This window comes from Chrysoperla carnea, chromosome 5, assembly GCF_905475395.1.
Source record: "Chrysoperla carnea chromosome 5, inChrCarn1.1, whole genome shotgun sequence".
Lineage (NCBI taxonomy): Eukaryota > Metazoa > Arthropoda > Insecta > Neuroptera > Chrysopidae > Chrysoperla > Chrysoperla carnea.
In genome coordinates this window covers 18,054,155-18,074,731 of record NC_058341.1, presented here as the reverse complement: position 1 = coordinate 18,074,731, position 20,577 = coordinate 18,054,155, and the positions used below count along the sequence as shown (strand labels likewise).

At 28.9% G+C, this 20,577-nt stretch overlaps 1 protein-coding gene across 3 annotated transcripts in view; it reads right to left on the bottom strand.

Annotated features, from left to right (window-relative positions):
- Positions 1-20,494, bottom strand: part of LOC123299968 (protein daughterless) — a 164,893-nt gene extending 144,399 nt beyond the window's left edge. For all 3 annotated transcript variants that reach the window (XM_044882404.1, XM_044882406.1, XM_044882405.1), the window contains exon 1: positions 20,380-20,494. In XM_044882404.1, coding sequence (XP_044738339.1) covers positions 20,380-20,461 — 82 coding nt within the window. In that variant the 5' untranslated portion in view covers positions 20,462-20,494. The remainder of the gene's footprint in view (positions 1-20,379) is intronic.
- Between the last annotated feature and the right edge of the window lie 83 nt (positions 20,495-20,577).

The following is a 20,577-nucleotide window of genomic DNA, read 5'->3' as shown; positions in this document are numbered from 1 at the left end:
AATAAGATAAAAAAGTAAAGTAAACAAAGAGAACAATATACAAAACTAAATAAAATTGTATATAATTTACTCAGTTTAATAAAATTCATTAGATGTAGTACATACAACACAGAAAGTTCCAACTATAACGCTATGCTATATGTATACAATATACAGTAAAATTCAAACTATGGTGTTTTTAATTGTATGGAAGTACTTTTACCAAGTGAACAGCTGTCGTTTTGGACCAACCATCATTGACCTCGACTGGCGCGTGTGCCAAACAAAGATAAATAATATTTAAATCGTATGCTTTGAGCAAAGAAAGAGAATAAATGTATGTGTATATGTGCACCAAACATAATAATGATGAAGGGATAGATTTTTTTTTTTTTAATTTTTATGTACCTAATTTTTTATTTTACCTTCGTGTGATGATTAAATGAAATATTAAAATATTTTTTTGGAAGAGTAACTTGGAATCCTTTCAGAGGAGATTATAGCTTATTTTGAGGGTCTAGTATTAACCACTACGATAAATATAAACTATTATTCGCGGCATCGATCCCGTGTAGATTTAACAGGAGATCTGTTCGTAGAACATATTATTATCACCCCTCTTTAATTTGCATATTTATGGATTTAATAAAGCAAAAATTATTTTGATATATGTTAAAAATCGGCCAAGTCTTAAAATTAAAAACACATGCTTTGGCAAAATTATCCACATATTTTCTGTACTATTTATGTCCAGTTGTACTCGGATTATCAGGGCAATCGAAAATTGGAGAAAATTTTATTGTATTTTCTTTAACTTCTTTAAGTTCATTCTGCAACCAATTAAGCAAATAATTTTCCTTAGAAATTACTATTCAAAGAGAACTATTATTCAAAAATTATTTTCTATTATTTTGAATTATAATATTACCCTAATTTTCAATACTAAATCATGATAGTTTTCAGAGTACTACGAAAATTGAGTCACATCGATTTTTTACCATTTTCTTAATAATATTAATTGCCTTCGATATTGATAAAAATCAATTCTAAGGTCATTTGACCCAAAAATATTTATATAAAATTAATGTTTGTTTCAATACCAACCAAACAGTTTTCGAAATTTTCGAGGTTTAGCTCTCGAATTCGAAAAGCAGTTCAGTAGAATCAAATATCTTAAAAATCATAAGTCAGATCGTATTTTAATCATCCTAATCGTTTTCGTCGAAACTGAATTAATATAAAACAATGTTTTCATCGATATCGGTGAAAAAATAAGATTTTCGATATTTTACAATTTTCTTAAGGGGTACCCTTTAGAAAAATGACGAAAAACTCGAAAAAATTTGCTGCGCTCGATTTTGATGAAAATCAATTTTTAAGGTAATTTTGACCCAAAAATTATAAAAATAGTGTTTATTTCAATGGCAAGCAAATAGTTTTCGAAATTTGCTTCGTTGAAATCCTTCCAATTCGAGTAGTAGTTCAGCAGAATCGAATATCTTAAGAACCAAAAGTTAGATCGTATTTTAATCATCCTAATCGTTTTCGTCGGATCTGAATTTATCTCAAACAATGTTTTCATTGAGATCGGTGAAAAAAAAAAATTTTCGATTTTAGAAAATTAGCGAAAAATCGAAAAAAATTATTGAACTCTGTTTTTTACATAGGCAAGTGAATTGTTATTCTAGGCACCCAAAAGGACTAAGTGTGGCAATTTTCAACCTAGAACCAATCAATAAATCTCGTTCCTCGTATTCTGTACTTCTATTTTCAAGATTCGATTGTTACTTACACTTCGGATTCTTTTCTAATAAAAATCTTTAAAATATAAATATTTTACGTACGAAAGTAATCTGAAGATTTTAAAGATCTTTTATTTTTTTTGATATGAGTAAATAAGATTTGAAATTATTATAAATTCTGTGATGTTGAACTCTCAATAAAAAAAATAAAATAAAACTTCTCTGATGACGGTAAAAAGATACCCAACTACTGTGTGTTAAAGCAGCCCTCTTTTCTTACTCCACCAACACACAAACATATACACAAGGACCTAACCAAAAACAAACTAAACATAAAAACCTGTGATTTGAAAAAACAAAATCAAAATAGGGTGCGCTTCTATTTTTAAACTAAACAATTTTTAGAGAATATGAGGGGTGATTGATCCATATATAAGTGTGTATAGAATTTAAGTAATAACAGGTAGTATTTTTGTTTTTTTTTTGAAATCATGCAAATTTCTTTTTTTTTGGCTTCATATTTTTGTGAATATTGTTTTACAATTTTTACACAATTCATTTAACTAATGTGGAGATTCTTTGAAAGTGTTTTAATGTACCGTCTGTTTGATGTCTGAAAAATGGTCTTAGTTTATAACGACATTGCTTTCAGCTTTGTTTGATCTTAAAATTATAAAAAATGTGAACATTTCATCTTATACTAAAAATTTGACATTTTATCTTAAAGTCTTTTGATACCAAAACGATAGTGTTACCAGAAACCTGAAATTTTGTGTGAATTAAATAAGTCTTCTGTATAAAGGGTTTAGCTGTATGAGCATATGAAAACTGCACTCGCGCCTGATGAAGAATTCTTAATTTGTTTTTATCGTTATACCACGTATATATGAAATATATCAAGGTATACTTAGTTTAGTCTCAAGTTTTTAACGCTTAAAATATTGATCCTACCAACAAAATTTAGTGGTTCATAAAATAACCTAATTAATACATTTCCGGTTGTCTGTCTGTACGTCTGTCTGTCAACAGGATAACTCAAAAACGAAAAGAGATATCAAGCTGAAATTTTTACAGCGTGGTCAGGACGTAATAAGTGAGATCGAGTTCTTGAATGAGCACCATAACTGTGTCTTGGGTCTGTAGGACCCGTCTTGTAAACCGTTAGAGATAGAACAAAAGTTTAAATCTTAAGAAAGGCTAACCAGAAGATGGAATTCATACCTTGTCAAAAGTATCTACCCTTAGTAATAATAATAATGGGGTTTAACCTCCGTTTCTCTGACATATACGCCTATAACAGAGGCCACACACATCATTATTTGTAAATCTTTATTTATTTAATTACAAACATATTTACAATTCATTTTGATGTGGGTGGAGTCGGTTACTTCGTTCTTATCCAAGCGACGACAATGTGATCAAATCTGCACTACCATTATTTATAAATTGTTCACACTGCCGCTGCCTGGATTCGAACCCGCAACTTAAGTCTAAATGGACAAACAGCCAAAGACAAACGCCTTAGACCGCTCGGCCATTTAGGCTTTTCTACCCCTAGTATTGCTTGACCTGATGTGATTATTGTTTTGAGTGAAAACACGTCGGTTTAAATATCGAAGAGGAAGTTCAAAAATGGTACCTAGAGAATTTTTAATTTAACTCAAACTGTGCATAAAAATGAAAATCCGATATATTCTCGATCAAAAATAAACGTAAAACTAAATCTATTCGAAGATTGAGGCGCTCCGAATTATCCGTGATATTTTAAATTGAACGCCTCCAGCTTTTACAAATAGTCACATATGAGTAGTGTCCAACAGAAGCTTCGGCTTCAACCACCTTCAACCAAACCTTCGGCGTCGGCCTGAATTTCGGCCGAAGGCGAAGGTTCCTAGCAAAGGTCGTAATTGAACGAACTGTTACGAACGAATACCTCAAGATAAGTTCGTACGCGCATAAACTAGCTTAGTCTAGATAAACTTCTAGAGATCAACTTTAATATTAAAGTTTTAAAATCATATTTTTAAACATTCAGCTTCGGCCGAAGGTTGTGGCGATAGCCGATTAATCGACTTCGGCCAAAAATAGACCTTCGGTCAGACACTACATATTAGTGACTCATAGAATTAGTTATTTTCTATTATTAAGAACAATAAAAGCTTGTCCGTTTTTAGCAGAATTATCAAAAAAATCAAAATTAGAAAAAATTAAAATTTGAGGTTCAAAAAAAATTTTCTACAACTCCCTTTAATGTAACTCTTAATAAATATTTTTCATTATAATTTAAATAAATGAAGTCAATTTCAATTGTTTATATAAATTAATTTATGACTGTTTCTAAGTGTTTTACTATTATTTTTGATTATATTTTATAAGATACTTGATACTTCCGGGTATGAATGACGAAATTTACAAAAGACAATAATGATAAAATATTATTAAATGTGTTTTACATTAAAATGTAAATTAAAGAAACATTTTTATTTTAAAGTGTCTTAATGATTTAATACCATTTTAGGTTGTTTTGCTTTTGTACAAGCTTTTATTTAACTTGCAATGTTTGTATATATGTATGTATGTTTGTTCGGGTTAAATCTTGCAACTGAATTTTAAAGAAGTCATCCTCAACCGATTAAGGATGTATGAGCATGGTAGTGGAGGCACAAATTTAAAAATAGATATTTTCAATTTTGATGATAAATTTATATTATTACTTGACGATATAAGACGAAAAGTAAGTATACAATTTTTCGATATCTGGCTTAATTTTCAAAATATCGAAAATTGAAAATTTTGTTTAATTATTTAGCTTTCGATATTTCGAAAACCAATACACATATCGACACATATCGAAAAATTGTATTCTTATTTTTCGTCTACATTCATGAAGTTATAACAAAATTCATCATCAAAGTTGAAAATAAGATAAAAATAATTTCAACCCTTAATCTACCCTGCTCTTACATCCCTTATATGGACGGTGACACTTAGTTTTTTTCTTTTCTAATTCATTGCTAATATGTTTACTTTCTATTAAAAAGTTTTTTTTAAATTTGTTTTCATTCATTCCAAATGAAAATTATCAAAAACTTCCAAAATATGTCGTTTTTTGAGATTCCTCCATAAGAGCCAATGTATTTTATATCGATTTTTAATGACTTTTTTCTTAAAAATTTGCACGGATACCTAAGCTGAAATTTTAACCACATATTCTTTGAGTAAAAGACTACCTACAAACAAATTTTGAGCCTTTAAATCAAACATTGTTGTCATGCTCACACATCCTTAAATTAACATTTTGCACACACGTTTAGTTTGAATGACAATGCTTTGTTAGCTAAAATCTAATATCATTTTGAAAGGCCCCTATTCAAGTTGTTGCGGCTATTACAGGACACTGATAGGGCGGCAGGCATGCTGAACGCCTGGGCCTGGCAGTGTATCACGACTACTGCAGGAGCTGTCACAGTGGTGAAGAGGAGGAGACAGTATCTCATCTTCTCTGTCACTGCCCAGCTCTTGTCATGAGGAGACGGACTTACTTGAGGCAGCCTCTCTTTGACGACATCTCCGACCTGGAGTCCGTCGAAGTCAAAGCTCTCCTGCTGTTCTTAAACAGCTCCAAATGGTTCATGAAGTAGTGGCCGGGGATGGGCCAACCCTTTTTCGGTATCACATCAAACCCTATAGTCAAAGTGTGTCCCACCCCAGGACAGCCACTCTAACCTAACCTAACCTAGCTAAGTGAAGTCATTCTAAATCAAACATGGCGGATAAATGAGAGAGAAGACTGCCAGATAAGACAGACTGACAGAGAAGACTACCTATGTGTCCTTGTCATAGTCATATGTCATAATCATATGATGCATAAAGATTTTGTGTAATGTAAACAATATCTAGCCAATATCTGATGTCAAATTTGCCATATCATGCATAAAAATGTAAAAACTAGAATTGATACCAGGCCAAAATTTGAAAGTGATATTAAAATTGATTAAAAAACGAAGAATTTAGAAGTATTCAAAGATTGTTGCCCGTCTCCTTTTAGCAAATCAAAGTTTTATATATATCTCTATGGTGATATCGGACAATGACGTCACAAACCTATATTTTCCTCTTTTTTTAACTAGGAATTTTAAACGTTCATAACTTGCTACCTTCTAAATATTTTCAAAAACCAATTTCCCTTTTCTGCCCGTGCAATGAGAATTCTTCACCGGAAGTGATAAAAAAAATTTAATCAGTATGCTTATTCGGCTTTCGCAGTAAAATCACTGACCAAATTTCCCATAAACATTCAGAGCCTTTGAATGTATAATCGATGCATGTTTAATCGAATTTTTATTTATCTATTGTATATTTTATATTTTTATAATATGATTGTTATTACGAAAAAAGACAATATTTTTTATGTAAAATAAATTGATCCTATTGTTATACTTTTATCCATACGGAACTTAAAATATACTTAAAAAGGGAAAATCAAGTATAATATTATATGATACGTACGTACATACATACAGTTTTGTATTATATATGTATAAACTATATATAAAATGGAAAACAAAGAACTAATAAATTTGAAACCATGTTATTATAAATGTTTTCAGTTTTATATCATACATTTATTTATATTAAAACAAAAACACCACTTTACTACCTCCCCTAACTGACTTGTACTGACTGCTACCAACAACGTACGATTATTATTGTAACTGATGCAAGAGAGTAAGTAACTTAAGTAACTCTTTTGGATGGGGGCATACGAATGTTTGAAAAATACCATTATAAAAGCAAGAATTTCGAAAATAATAAATGTTTTATCTTCAGCTGAAAGCTTGAGAAGAGTAAACGTTATTTCCTTGCCCGAGGGAAGACGAAACATCACAAGTATTACCTTCACATTTTCGTTCCTTGCCCAACTTTGTTCTACTTCGAAAAACCTTGGAGAAGTTTCAAGGCTAAGACGAGAACTGGGTTAAGTAGTATTTTCAAGCGACAATAAATACTATTAACGCAAAATAGACGCCAAATAGATCAGACTAAACTCAGACTACTTATCGTCAAAGGTAGCACAGATCTGCCGATCTAAATTAGTTCTCGAGAAAAGTCAAAGTAAACATTATTTGAGTATCGAATCTGAGTGTTTAATTCGAATTTCGTTACCAGAAAATCTGCTATACCTCCGAAATTCACTCTATAATTTCTAATTTTGAAAAATTCGTTTAAGGGCATATTTTTAAGGGTCTAATTATTAAAAATATGCAAAAAAAAATCTATTTCTTCAAATTTCTAGTCCAGAATACTGCCTTACGTGGACTTATGCTACTATAAGACAGCACTAAATGGTTGATAGATTTGTAGCTAGAGAGAATCTGCGTTATTCGATTTTATTGTCCAAGTGTGTTTCTCACTCTGGGACAGTCACTCTAATCCAATCTAACCTAACCGAAGTACGTACACGTAAGCATGTTTAATGGCTTCATAGATCCACAGATATTCACTTTTACAGCAAGAAATAAGCTCGCGAAAAAAATGAGAACACCAAAATTTGGATCAGATAATAGAACAGTCGTTAAATATATTTTAATTATTTTATTGTTGAATTTAACTGTTTTTATAACGATTAAATCATAACAAGAAAGTATAGTTTAGTATTTCTTACTAATGTATGGATGGACGAACTCGGATATAAATGGACTCATTATCTTCAGAAAAATGTTGAAAAGAAATCTTACCTTTTATATTGTCTCCTAATTCCTCCCGCCTTGGATAAAGCTCCTCAAAATGAATAAATTCTACAAAAAAAGAACAAAACATGGTTTGTTGAGCTCGCTGAATGCATTTTTATAAAGAGAAAGTAAGAAAATCCGATAACATGACCGAAAAATACATTCGATTATTTATTGTTTGGAAATCTACATTTTTCAATCGCCATATTGAATTTACCAAGAAGAAAAACTATACTTTCTTGTTTTGTATCTATTGTAGGGATCGAACTAATTTCCATGGAGGAGTTCAAAGCCTTGCCCTTATCATTTACCCTAACCAATACTAGAATTACCAACCTTTTCCCGAATGTCAAAATTACCTCACATTTTCAGGTCAATCACCATTCTCGGTAAGAATTGCATTTGACAATAGCATTGAATAAATTATTTGATTGTCTAAAGAAACATGGCAATAAAATATTACTGCCAAAATTATATTTAAAATAACGTGATAAAATCAAAAAACTTAAATTATTTATAACTTTTTTTTTCAATTATAACACATTAAAATCAAGTTTTTTTTCTATAAATTGTTAAGTGAATAAAATTTTTAATATAGAAATAAATAAAAATGAAAAAAAAAATCTAAAAACAGCAAAGAACAATTATTGCCGAGGCGTACAATATAAAATTATTTATATTATTTTTATTATTATTATTTTTTTTAAATGTATAAGTACAGTTTGAAATCTAAGTATTTCTATGGATAAAACAACTATTTACACATATGGCAATAACTGAAGTTATATATATTTTTAATACTACTTAATACTACTCTCTTAATGCAACTTACAATTATATTACTTTTTACTATTTCATTGTCATTATTCCATTTATAAAATATGAAACGTATTCAAAGTTAATTGCAAAAAAATGCATACAATTGTAATAAAAATGCATGATATGTCAAAGAATTCAAAGATCTCTGAGTATTTTTCTCACATAATAAAAATAATTTATTAAAATCTTGCAAACTATTTGGTATTACCTAATCTAGAATAATCATTTCAACAAGTGAAAACAAACAATTGACTGAGTTACTTGTTCAAATACCATGTATAGACAGTGTTGATTACGTAATCGTTCGTATTTTTACGTCATGTTAGTAAAGAAAGATAGCCACTCTTACATACATACATAACTAATATTAACATATAATACATTCTAGATAATTTGCGCCCTCACGAGTAAACAGTGATGTTTACGATAAAATGTTTCAAACAAAAGATACTTATTTTCTTCACTTTTTTATAACGAACACTTTTTTAACAGGAACATTTTAACCATTGTTCTATCTCTAACGGTTTACAAGATGAATCCTACGGACCCAATTAATTGACCTAGGTTGCACATTTACGAACTCGAATTCACTTTTTACGTCCTGAGCACGCTTTGAGTTCAGCTGAATATCTCTTTTTGTTTTTGAGTTATCGTGTTAACAGACAGGCAGACAAACTATCAGAAATGGACTAATTAGATGATTTTATAAACACGTAAACCAAATTTTTTTTGGCAGCTTCAATATTTTTAAGCGTTACAATTTTGGGACTAAATTTAGTATACCTTGATATATATCATATATACATGGTATAAAAAAAAATTTATTGTGTTTAATTATAATATTTATTATCAAATTTATGAAATATTAACAAAGTACGTCCGGTTAGAAAGAAAAATGATTTTCGGTGAAACTGTTTCAAATCGCCCCCAAAATGTTCTTCGGATGGTTCTGATGTAAAAAGTTTGCACGGCAACAAAATTTTTTATCACTTATGTATGACAGTTGTGGTGGAGAGGCAATACTTAAACCGGATATCAAGAGAATCCAGGTTAGATTCCTTCTGTATAATTTTTCATTTTCTTTCTATTTGTTTTAAAGAAATATTTTGTTTACGATTAATACCACAAAAATGATTTATCATACATCATATTCGAACGCATTTATACGTAGTAGAACCATAATATGAGTAAGTTAAGTAACTTTAAAAGACTCTACGTATATGTACATCGATTACGTATATTTATCATTACCTCCATGTATAAGCTACTATTCGTAAAACGTAACTTATTATTTCACTTTCATTAAATATTTGTTCTAGATCATTTCATAATTGATTTTTATTAATTATCGATGGAATTATATCAAAAAACATTTATAATCTATTCAGATAATTCTGAAAGTGATGACACTGAATAACCGAAGACAGCAGTTGGCAGCTTAGGGTTTTTTTTTAAATGGAGGACACTCCATGAAAAAGAATGCGTTTTCACTGTTAGGCAAGGTTTTAAATATAATAAATTTTAAGCAACTACAGCTCTCGATTTTCGTATAAGCTATGGTCATTTAGAGCTTCATTAAATATGAAAACATACAATTTTTAAAAATTCAAAGAGATAAGACCATGGTAGAAATGGGGTTAAACATCATTGGATTTTTCCATGGAGTTTTTTGAAGGATTCTCTTCAAGTCTGTGCAAACTCACGCCTTGAGGGAAAAAATTCAGATTTGTATCACCACTAAGCAGCTACATTTATGCAAAATGGTCAAAGAAAATTTCGACAAAAAAGTTTCTATGTGTCTTCAAGATCTTAGAATTTTATCAGATATGTTGTAAATTCTACCGGATATGCTATTCAATATATAACCCTATACTATAAATTAACACAAAATTACAACTATTAATTAAAAAACTGTATTTTTTATTAAAATTACTTCTTGCATTAAAACTAAATATTTGTGATATCTCATACACAAGCTATTTAATTTAAATATGGAGGTTATATGAGTATCTCACAGAAAAAATTTTCATCTTATACGATGTGAGTACATATGAATTGTTTTAAGAATGAATTATTTATAATAGTTATTTGTAATAATAATAATAATTATTATTATTATTTGAATTACGTTTTAATTAGATTTAACTTATTGATAATAATTAATGTTACTTTATAATAATATCTACGTAATAAGTATATTTATTAAAAAGATCTTTAATTAAAAGCCGGTGTAATGCGGTATATATATCTAATAAAGACTTTTAACAACTACTAATACTAAAACTAAACAGTAAGATAGTATTCTATACTTTATTTATTGTAATATATATCTACTCGCATGCGAATGTAATTTATTGTAGTAAATTTTTTATTTATTTATAAATGCTCAAAGTTGAATAACTATTTGTGGTTTTATTTATTTATTTATTTTTTATTAAATTAAAATATAAAAACACCTACTTTTTATACCATGTATATGAAATATACCAAGGTATACTAAGTTTATTCCCAAGTTTGTAACGTTTAAAAATATTGATGCTTCGAACAAAAATTTGGTATAGGTGTTCATAAAATCACCTAATTAGTCCATTTCCGGTTGTTTGTCCGTCTGTCATCACGATTACTCAAAAACGAAAATAAATATCAAGCTGAAATTTTTATAGCTTGCTGAGGACGTAAAAAGTGAGGTCGAGTTCGTAAATGATCAACATAGGTCAATTGGGTCTTGGATCCATAGGACCCATCTTGTAAACCGTTAGAGATAGAACAAAAGTTTAAATGTAAAAATAGTTTCTTATAAAAAAAATAAACAACTTTTGCTTGAAACATTTTTTTTTGTAAACATCACTGTTTACCCGTGAGAGCGCATATTATGCGCTCTAATTGTATAGTATTTATTATATGGGTATATCAGTTATATGTGGGTGACATGATGTATGTGTAATGTGATAGAGTAATCAACACTGTCTATACATGGTATTTCAACAATTAACTCAGTTAAAATTACCTTTTAGCGTCCGTTCCATTAACGCGGTAATGGTTCAGCTTTCCAAAAAATGTGACTTTCAGACTATCGGACAACGGACATTCGTTTTGTCAGGTGCCAAATAAAATTTGTAGGATTCGGTGTTTAAAAAAGTGTAAATAAGAAAAAATACACATGCGTTTTGCTATCGAAAAATAATAAAAAACTAATAATATAAAGAAGTTTTTGATCACGCATGTGAATTAATTTGTCATAAGAATTCAGCGTGACAGGAAACACTCAACCAACGCAATTATTGACAATCGTTTTTTTTTAAAACAAACAAAAAAATGCAAATTAGTTATGCAAACTTAATTTAATATTCAAATTAATACATATTTAAATACTTATCCCATGCAAGAAACATCTCTTTGCATTTTGAATATTAAAGAAAGCGTCTACTTAAGAATACATCTTCTGATAATCATGACACAAATCGCAGATTAAGAGCTGTGGCGATTACAAAGTTGTCATTCTTTAATTGCATTGACTTGATACATTGATTACAACTAACAACTCGCTTCAGAAGTTCAACAAGGAAAGGTAATAACTAACAAAGCTAATTGTTTAAATACCCTGTGTGTGCCAGGCTATTTTAGCCCCCCACCAAATCATGCCAGGCGATTATAACTAGTCTAATTGAATATAAGACTTGAAAATGATGTAAGTTTCAAAGTGCCTCAAGAACATTTTTTGCATAGGAAAAATTGCAAATTAAAATCATCTGCCAGGCTATTTTAGCCCCTACCAAATCATGCCAAGCGATGATATTTCGTATGATTGAATATTAGACTTTAAAATGGTGTAAATTTTAAAGTGTCTCAAGAACATTTTTTACATAGGAAAAATTGCAAATTAAAATTTTCATAGGTCACTAACGCCCCCCAACCTCACAGCCACCATACATACATTCGCAAGTTATCAACTTTAATATTTTCAATGTGCCTCAAATATGTACTCAAAAAATCCACTCAACTCTCAGACGAATAGCTTCTGGCGCGTTTCTTTACTCAATAATCTTTATAGAAAAAATAAATCACTTTTATAAAATTTTTTCAAAGAGAATTTATCTTACTCGGTCCTATATTAAAATTGGAGGCTTTAATCTACTATCAAATAAAAAGTTTGAACTATAAGAGTTGTAAGGAGAAAGTTATCGGTCTTGCTTTTAAAGGTCATATCCTTTACTTAAATACAGTAAAATTATTTTATTGAATACGATAATATTTGATGAACGATATTATAATTTATGTAAATTACATTTGTGAAAATATTTTTAAAAAAAAATAACAACAACCCCACAAGCATAATTATACAAAACATTACACAATAATTAGGGTTTGTATCAGTTCAGCAAATAACGTGGATACACACACTGAATTAAATACTAAAACCAAGTCACTTCAATGATACATTTAGCGTGCGTATCGGGCTAATGTTAAATGTACACTCCTCACAATAGTGATAGAGATGCTAATTTTTTTTAAATTGTGAGAATTGATGACAATGTAATTTGTATCGCGGAAGGAATTTTGGATTAGATGTAAAAAGACTCTAATTGCGTTGGTATATAAAAATTCATTTTCCTATTTGGAATTTTGGATTGTTTGTTAGTTTTAATCCAGTTAATTTTTTGGATAAGTACAAAAATCTTTCATATCGGAAATCTTTCTCGTTTTAAACAATCCAGTCGAGTATATTTTTAGCCAATGGATTTAAGAAAAAATGTCCCAAGTAAAAATTGTTCTACTTGGAGGAGGGTTTCTCATGGAGGCTTTAAACTTGACCGATCCGAGAGGAAAATATTAAATTAGCAAATTATTCTTTATAAATTTAACAATTAACTTTCGTTGGAAACATTCTTAAACCATATAAATACGGCAAAGTTTGTCCTTATAAAATACCCAACAACTTTCGATGGGAACAATTATTTTGAAAGCTTTAGATTTCTATAGAACCACTAGCAGCATTGGATATCTTTACATTTTTTGAGACCTGAGGATTATGTCAACAAATTTGCAATCAAATATGCCATGAGTATAATTATTGACTATATTGATTCCGAAAACAAATTTTAATAGTAATTACGGAAGTACAAAAAAAAAATTAATTGAACAGAACGATATAAACATAAATATTAAAACGTTAAAGCGGCGCGCGGTGGTGTGAACATCACGATGGCAGCGCGGTGTGTCGACCAATCCAATCATCAATTAATATAAAATTATCAAATTATCTATTTAAAATCGGTTATGACGCCAATAAATCATTAAAAATGATTATATTCATTACAACGTTTATATTTTGTTTTGTTTTTTTATACCAAATTATTTGTTATTTATACTTAATTTAATAACACAATACATACCTACATATCTCTAATGTACAGTTATGTCCAAAAAAAAATACACAAGCTTTAATTTTGTGGACGATAACCCAGCATTTTTTGCAATACTAATAGGAATTAATTAACTAAAAATAAATAGGTTGGATAAAAGTTTCTAATGATTAATCATGACATGCAGAACACAAAATTAATTTGTATAAAATATAAGGATTATTATTATTTAAAAAAAATTAATTCTTTTAAATTATACATCCTTTAAGGTTACAAATTACAAAAACATGTAAACTTGCAAATACTTGTAAACTTGCACATACAAATATGATTGTATGTCACGGTTTGATGTCATTCAAGATGCCATGACACTCTACACTGTTCTAGAAGTAAATTTGAATTGAATTTTTTAATAAAACTTTCGTGGTGTAAATCAGATACTAATGTAACGTATAGACCAAGTTTTCAAATTTAGGGCAAAGGCCTCTTGTGAGTAACAGTTATTTATAATTGATTAGAAGATTAATCATGTATAAGTTTTTCAATTGAATATTAAGGATGTCTGAGCATGACAACAATGTTTGATATAAAGACTCAAAGTTCAAAATCAGCTAAGGTAACCATGCAAATTTTTAAGAAAAACAATTATTGAAAATCGATATAAAATATATTGCTCTTATGAAGAAATCTCAAAAAACGATATATTTGGAAAGTTTTCACTTGGAAAACATGAAAAAAAAAACTTTTTTAATAGAAAGAAAACGTATAAGCAATGACAAAGAAAATTACTTCTTAAATATAGAACCCCTTTCAAAAATTATTCGAATTTCAAAGCCTATTTAGAAAGTCTGAAATATTATCTGGAAGCGGTGAATAAAAAAACTTGATGCGGATATCATACGACTTTCTTCTAAGCATGAAAAAAGAAGGAAAATAACTAGATGTAACAACTGCCGTAAATTGAAAATTTCAACATTTCACACCACAGGTGCATGCACAGATTAAACATTTCCGTTGAAAAGCTTGAAATTTTTGATAGTACAATATTTGTCTTTACTTTGAATATAGAAGTAAAAAGAAACGAAAAACGAATCTTAGAAAAATTTTCAATAAATACACGAACATTTTTGTTGAACACAATTGTAGCATGGTGCAATACATTATTTAATATTTGCTGTTAAAATATCAGCGTACTTTATTTGTAGTAAATAAATTTGTATTCTATTTTTTAATTAATTTAATCTATATTAAAAAAAATTATTATAATAATAATATTCATAAATTAAATTATTTCATACGTGTGTATATATTTGTTATTAAATCTATTTTACAGTGTGTACCAGGACAAATTTTCAATAATCAAGAGGATGAACGTTTACAAAACCATTTTGGTATGATTATTAGAAACTTGTGTCCGGAAATGTCAACTCTCGGAGAAACAGGCGCCAGAAACTTTTTTTTTTTTAAGTACAATCCACCTTACAGTTTTTAAAACATTTTTGCTATGACTGTCACAAATTGTTAAAGATAAAAATAAAAATATTTCCCATTAAAATATCTTCAGTTTTCGTTCGAATTATTTTTTGAAAACTCAATGGATGTTACTTTCATGAACCTGTTGCTCTGACGGAAAGCGCATCCAAAGTCTGAGCTTCCGAGAAACAAGCATTTTAGTATATGTTCCGTATACTAAAATGTTAGTACCTACAAGATCTAAATTCGCCTTGACTATTAACCATTTGTTCTGATACACACAGTATATATAGGCACTTCAAAACTTTATTAAAAAATTTTGATTACATTTTTTTTAATCATACAGAATCGCTTTTAGATTAACTATTGTTCCCGCGTTTCAACGAATTTTAAATAATTTTTCGATAAAAAATAATTTTACTATATTACTATTAGTCCAAACAAAAAATTAGTGGGTCAACGAACTTTTTACTACTTTATTTCACGTCGACAACTTTTCATCGAGTTCAAATAATAATGTAACTTTCCATAGGCGAAAGACTTTTTGAAATCGGTAATTTTTCAAAAATGAATGCATTGGATTTTCGTACAAACTTGTATCTCTTTTTCACCACACAAGGAGTCAAAAAAGTTACCTAGCAAAGTATATATATGCAAATTTCCATGGCCCCAGGAGTTCGGGCAGTGCGTTAATACGTTAGCCTGTCAGATATTCAGAAATTGAATATTAAATGTTTCCTAAATTCAGAATTTAAAAAAAATTTAACCAAAATCCAAAATCAATGCTTAATGTACAGGGTCCTTTAATTATAAATTTCTGAGAAGTAACGACAATGCAAATATTAAATATACGTAAATTTTAAAAATTGTCAGCGTAACCCTTTGATGTTTTTAAACTGTCATAACATTAGTGAATGTAAGGGACCTTAAAAAAATAATAAAACAAAACGGAACAGAATTATTTTTTGAGTTGAGGGGATTTTTTTTGTATGTTTATAGAGGTTTGAACGTTTTTTTTTTTTTAGTGAATATAAAATACATATACATAACGCTGTGTGTATAATATCGTCAAAACCAGTTATAGCGACATTAAAGGACTCGTACAAACGTGGTCGTTTTATCAGATGATCCTTATAAGCGATATATACATATTTGATCTCTCTGAAATAATAATATTCTAGAGACAAATGTCACGAGAAGACCTAATTTGATGACTCTTTCGCCAAAAAATATCTTCTCGAAAAACTTTTTAAAAAATTTACGAAATTTAAAAAAATCCCGACACTGTGACATCGTAGCTCCTAAACGAATGATCCGTTTTTGATTTTTGTTTTTTCGTTTGAAAGGTAATTTAATCGAGTGTTAGATATGTTTTAAGAATATTGGTTCATCCGTTTGGGATATACAATGCCACAGACAAACACACAGACACACGGATAGACATGAAGCCCCTAAAGGGATTAACCGATTTTCTTGGAACATTGCTAAGAACATAATCGATTAAATGGGCTTTCAAAAAAAAACATACTTCATTGCATCCGTTTAGGAACTACGATGTCATCCACAAATACGTTAAACTTCGAAAATCTGTAGTCGGGGGTTAAAAATAGTAACCCGGCCATCAAAAAACCAACACTCTAAAGTGTCGGGTTGGGGCCTATTCAAACCCTTAGTTTTATAGCTTGTGTTCAGGCTACCAAGTTTTCTTTTTGTCTCGGAGAATAATGATTTTTGGAGAAGAGCCTCAGAGAAGAGCCCCAACCTAAACGGGTTGCACCCACACCCAGAATCGCCAAAATTCTCCTTAGGTAATTAATTTGCGCCCTCGCGGGTAATGAGTGTTGGTTATGAATTTTTTACTTTTAAACTTTTGTTCTATCTCTAACGGTTAACAAGATCTTACGGACCCAATATCCAATTGACCTATGTTGCTTATTTACGAACTCGATCTCACTTTTTACGTCTCAGGCAGTCGGGCAGACGGATAGACACCTATACTAAAATTTTTTTCCGTATTTTTAAGCGTTACAAACTTGGGACTAAGCTTAGTATACCTTGATATATATTACATATATACATGGTATAAAAATGTGATTAAATTTTATCTAAATTTATTAAATTTTTTGTGTAGAATGGCACAAAATCCTAGAAATTTGAGAGGTTCTAAAAATCACTTAGCATATTCGCATACGCATGTCTTTTTACATTCAGTTTGAAACCTGCTATGTCTGTATAGTTGATTTTGACTGTACATGACGCTGTATTTACGTATAATACGTTGCTATTCGTTTTTTTATAAGAGATATCTTATATCTTGAAAGATTCGTTTCGGCCGTTGCAGTTGTGTAAAGTAGTCAGATAGATCGTCATAATATTATTGTGTGAGATTTATATAAAAAAAAAATAAATAAAATTATACCTAATTTTTTTTAAATGCGTGTATTATAGAAATTTTTGAATACATTTAAATAAAAACGATAAAATTAAATGGAAAAAATTTGTTTATAATGCTTAAAATATTACATGGTGTACCGTACAGTAAAACCTTGTTTAGTCATTGAGATTAAAGCTCACTCCGAAGCATTAAATACCCGAAGAAGATCCCTATTCTCGACAATATTCGACTAAAAATATGATGAAATATATTTAAAGATTTATTAACAAATGAATGGTTGCAGATTGGTTGCGAACCGAACGCATAATTTTTTTAAGGTTAAAATGGCAAAAAGTTGAAGAAATATGACTTTTGAGGTCGGAATTTAAAAGTACACCTCCGATTTTTACAGAACCGGGTTCATTTTGATACTGATTAAATTAATGATTATTGAGTGATTTTGATCAAATATTTGATTCAAAACCAATTGGATCTTATATTTTGGACATTTCTGAATAATATTTGTTTTTTTTTTTTTTTTTTTTCACCTAACCTCGCCGTTTTTGATATGTCAAAATCTTAAACTTTATTAGATTAAAATTTGGTTATCAAAAAGGTTTACGATTATCAAGTGGTTTTGATCAAATATTGTAAGAATATGGAGAATGCCTTTCGACCGCCATTTGTTTTGGTTTTCGAAAATGTTCACAAGTATTTTCTAGACCTTTTTTTCACTTTTCAAGAACCTTACATGACCACTAGTTGAAGCTATCTGCAAATTTTCAACTGTCTATATTTTATGGTTTTGAATAAAATGGATATCAAATTTTTGATCTAATTGGCGATCTCACGGATAATCAGTAATGTTTACGAAAAAATATTTCAAACAAAAGTTGTTTATTTCAAGGCAAATTGTTTACATTTAACCTTTTGTTCTGTATCCCACAGTTTGATCCAATTGACCTATGTTGCTCATTTACGAATTTAAACTGAATTTTTACGTCCTGAGTACGCTATAAAAATTTCAGCTTGATATCTCTTTTCGTATTTTCGTTTTTAAGTTATCGTAATCACGGACGGGCAGACAGGCAACCGGAAATGGATTAATTAGGTGATTTTATGAACACCTATATCAAAATTTGGTTCGTAGCATGAATATTTTTAAGCTTTACAAACTTGGGACTAAATTTAGTATACCTTGGCATCTATTTATTATATACAGGGGTATAAAAACGAGATGGATTCTATATTTATCTTTTTCCGAACGTATTTCTTTATTTTCTTTAAAAAACAAGATTCGGGAAAAAGATTTCGATTTTTACTAATTATGAGATTCTACACATCGAAGGTTTTTGCTACAATACAAATCTCTGAAAATTGACAATTTCGCCTCTGATAATTATTTATATTCACTGAAATTAATGTAAAATGATTGCAGCAAAAAAATTGTTTAAATTTTTAGGCTTCTGCCAAGAACTGTCTAATTTGTAAATGAATCATATAGCCCACTTTTATTTTTAAGAAACAACTTTCCTATTTTGAAATAAACGTAAGTCAAAGAGTAAAACTTGAATTACCAACAAAATTTTTTGTTTTAAAAAATCCTAACATCATTTCTTATCACTTAATGCTTTCAAATGAACCCATTTACTTTTTGCATTGCGGGAAATCCCACAAACTCCATTAAATTGAATAAAAATAAACACAACACGATTTCATGAATATTGTCGATTTTTTAACAAATTATTCAATTCACCAATCATTAATTACGTGAAAACACTTGTTGCAAAAGAATGTTAAAAGAAATTTATCAACCCTAAACATCTGTTTTTACATTAAAAAAAAACACTTCACTGATTGCTCTCTCATTACCCTACAAAAATTTTTATAAACACCCTAAAAATTACAACTTTAAAAGTGAATTCTTTTCATACAAAAACACACTTTACAAAAAACACTACTAATAAATAGCTATACGAGAAATCAGGTTAATACACTCCTTATAAGGCATCATTTTAGAAGAAAAAAACTATTAATTTTTTATTAAATTACATAAATTTGTCAATAATTATGACATAACTTGATGAATTATTCATTTTAAATAAAAATAGGCTAACTGGTTTTTCTTCGCGAATTATTTATATACAAAAATTTTAATCTAATTTGGAGTACTCTACGTTAACCGTTATTTCACTAAAATTATTCACCCTATCAAAAAAAATATATATAACCCGTCTAAAATAAAACACTGAATAATAATTTGGTGAATCGGCGTAACTGTTAATCAAAAAAAAATTAACAGTTTTTAATAACACTTAAAACCTGTTGATTAAACCAATTTTTTTCTTAATTTTAAAAAGGATACATTTTTATAACCATAGCAAAAATGTATTTCGCTTGAAAGCTTTGATGTAAATAAATAAATTACAAAATGAAGTTTTGGTTGATTTATTTAAGAATATTGATAAATGAAAAACTTTTGGAAAAAAGTTCATTAACCATAAATAAATTCAATGGAATAAGTGAAATGAACTTTTGACAATAAAGCAATAAAAATCAAAATATAAAAATCATAAACATTACTTGTGGTATGTAAAAAATAATACACGGGATAACTTTAAAATTATAACAAAAAGTTTTTACAAAAAAACAATATACAAACATAAAAAATATTCAGAAAATATCATAAAACATTTTTTCATATTTATTTAATATGATTTTGTTTTGAATTTGTGTATTTAATAGTTGAAAAGCCAAGCTGTTAGGAAGCATTCTGGCATAAAGTCTGACATGCTTATAATAAACAATTGATTTTTATTGGAATATACAAAAGTTTATCACAATGTAAGGTCATTTTTTGATTGCATGCACTTAATTAATTATGTTTTATCACTCACCCGATTGTTTATTTGCAATTTTGTTAAAACAATTTTGAAAAACTTCGTATAAGTGCATAGGCTCGTCATCCGATGTAGCCATTTTGATCTCACTACTAAAATATTATTGTGCGCATGTCTCACTCGTTAGGTTATTTTTTAATAGCGGTAATATATAAATTTATGTCACTAATAATTTTTATAATTTTATTTCAAAGA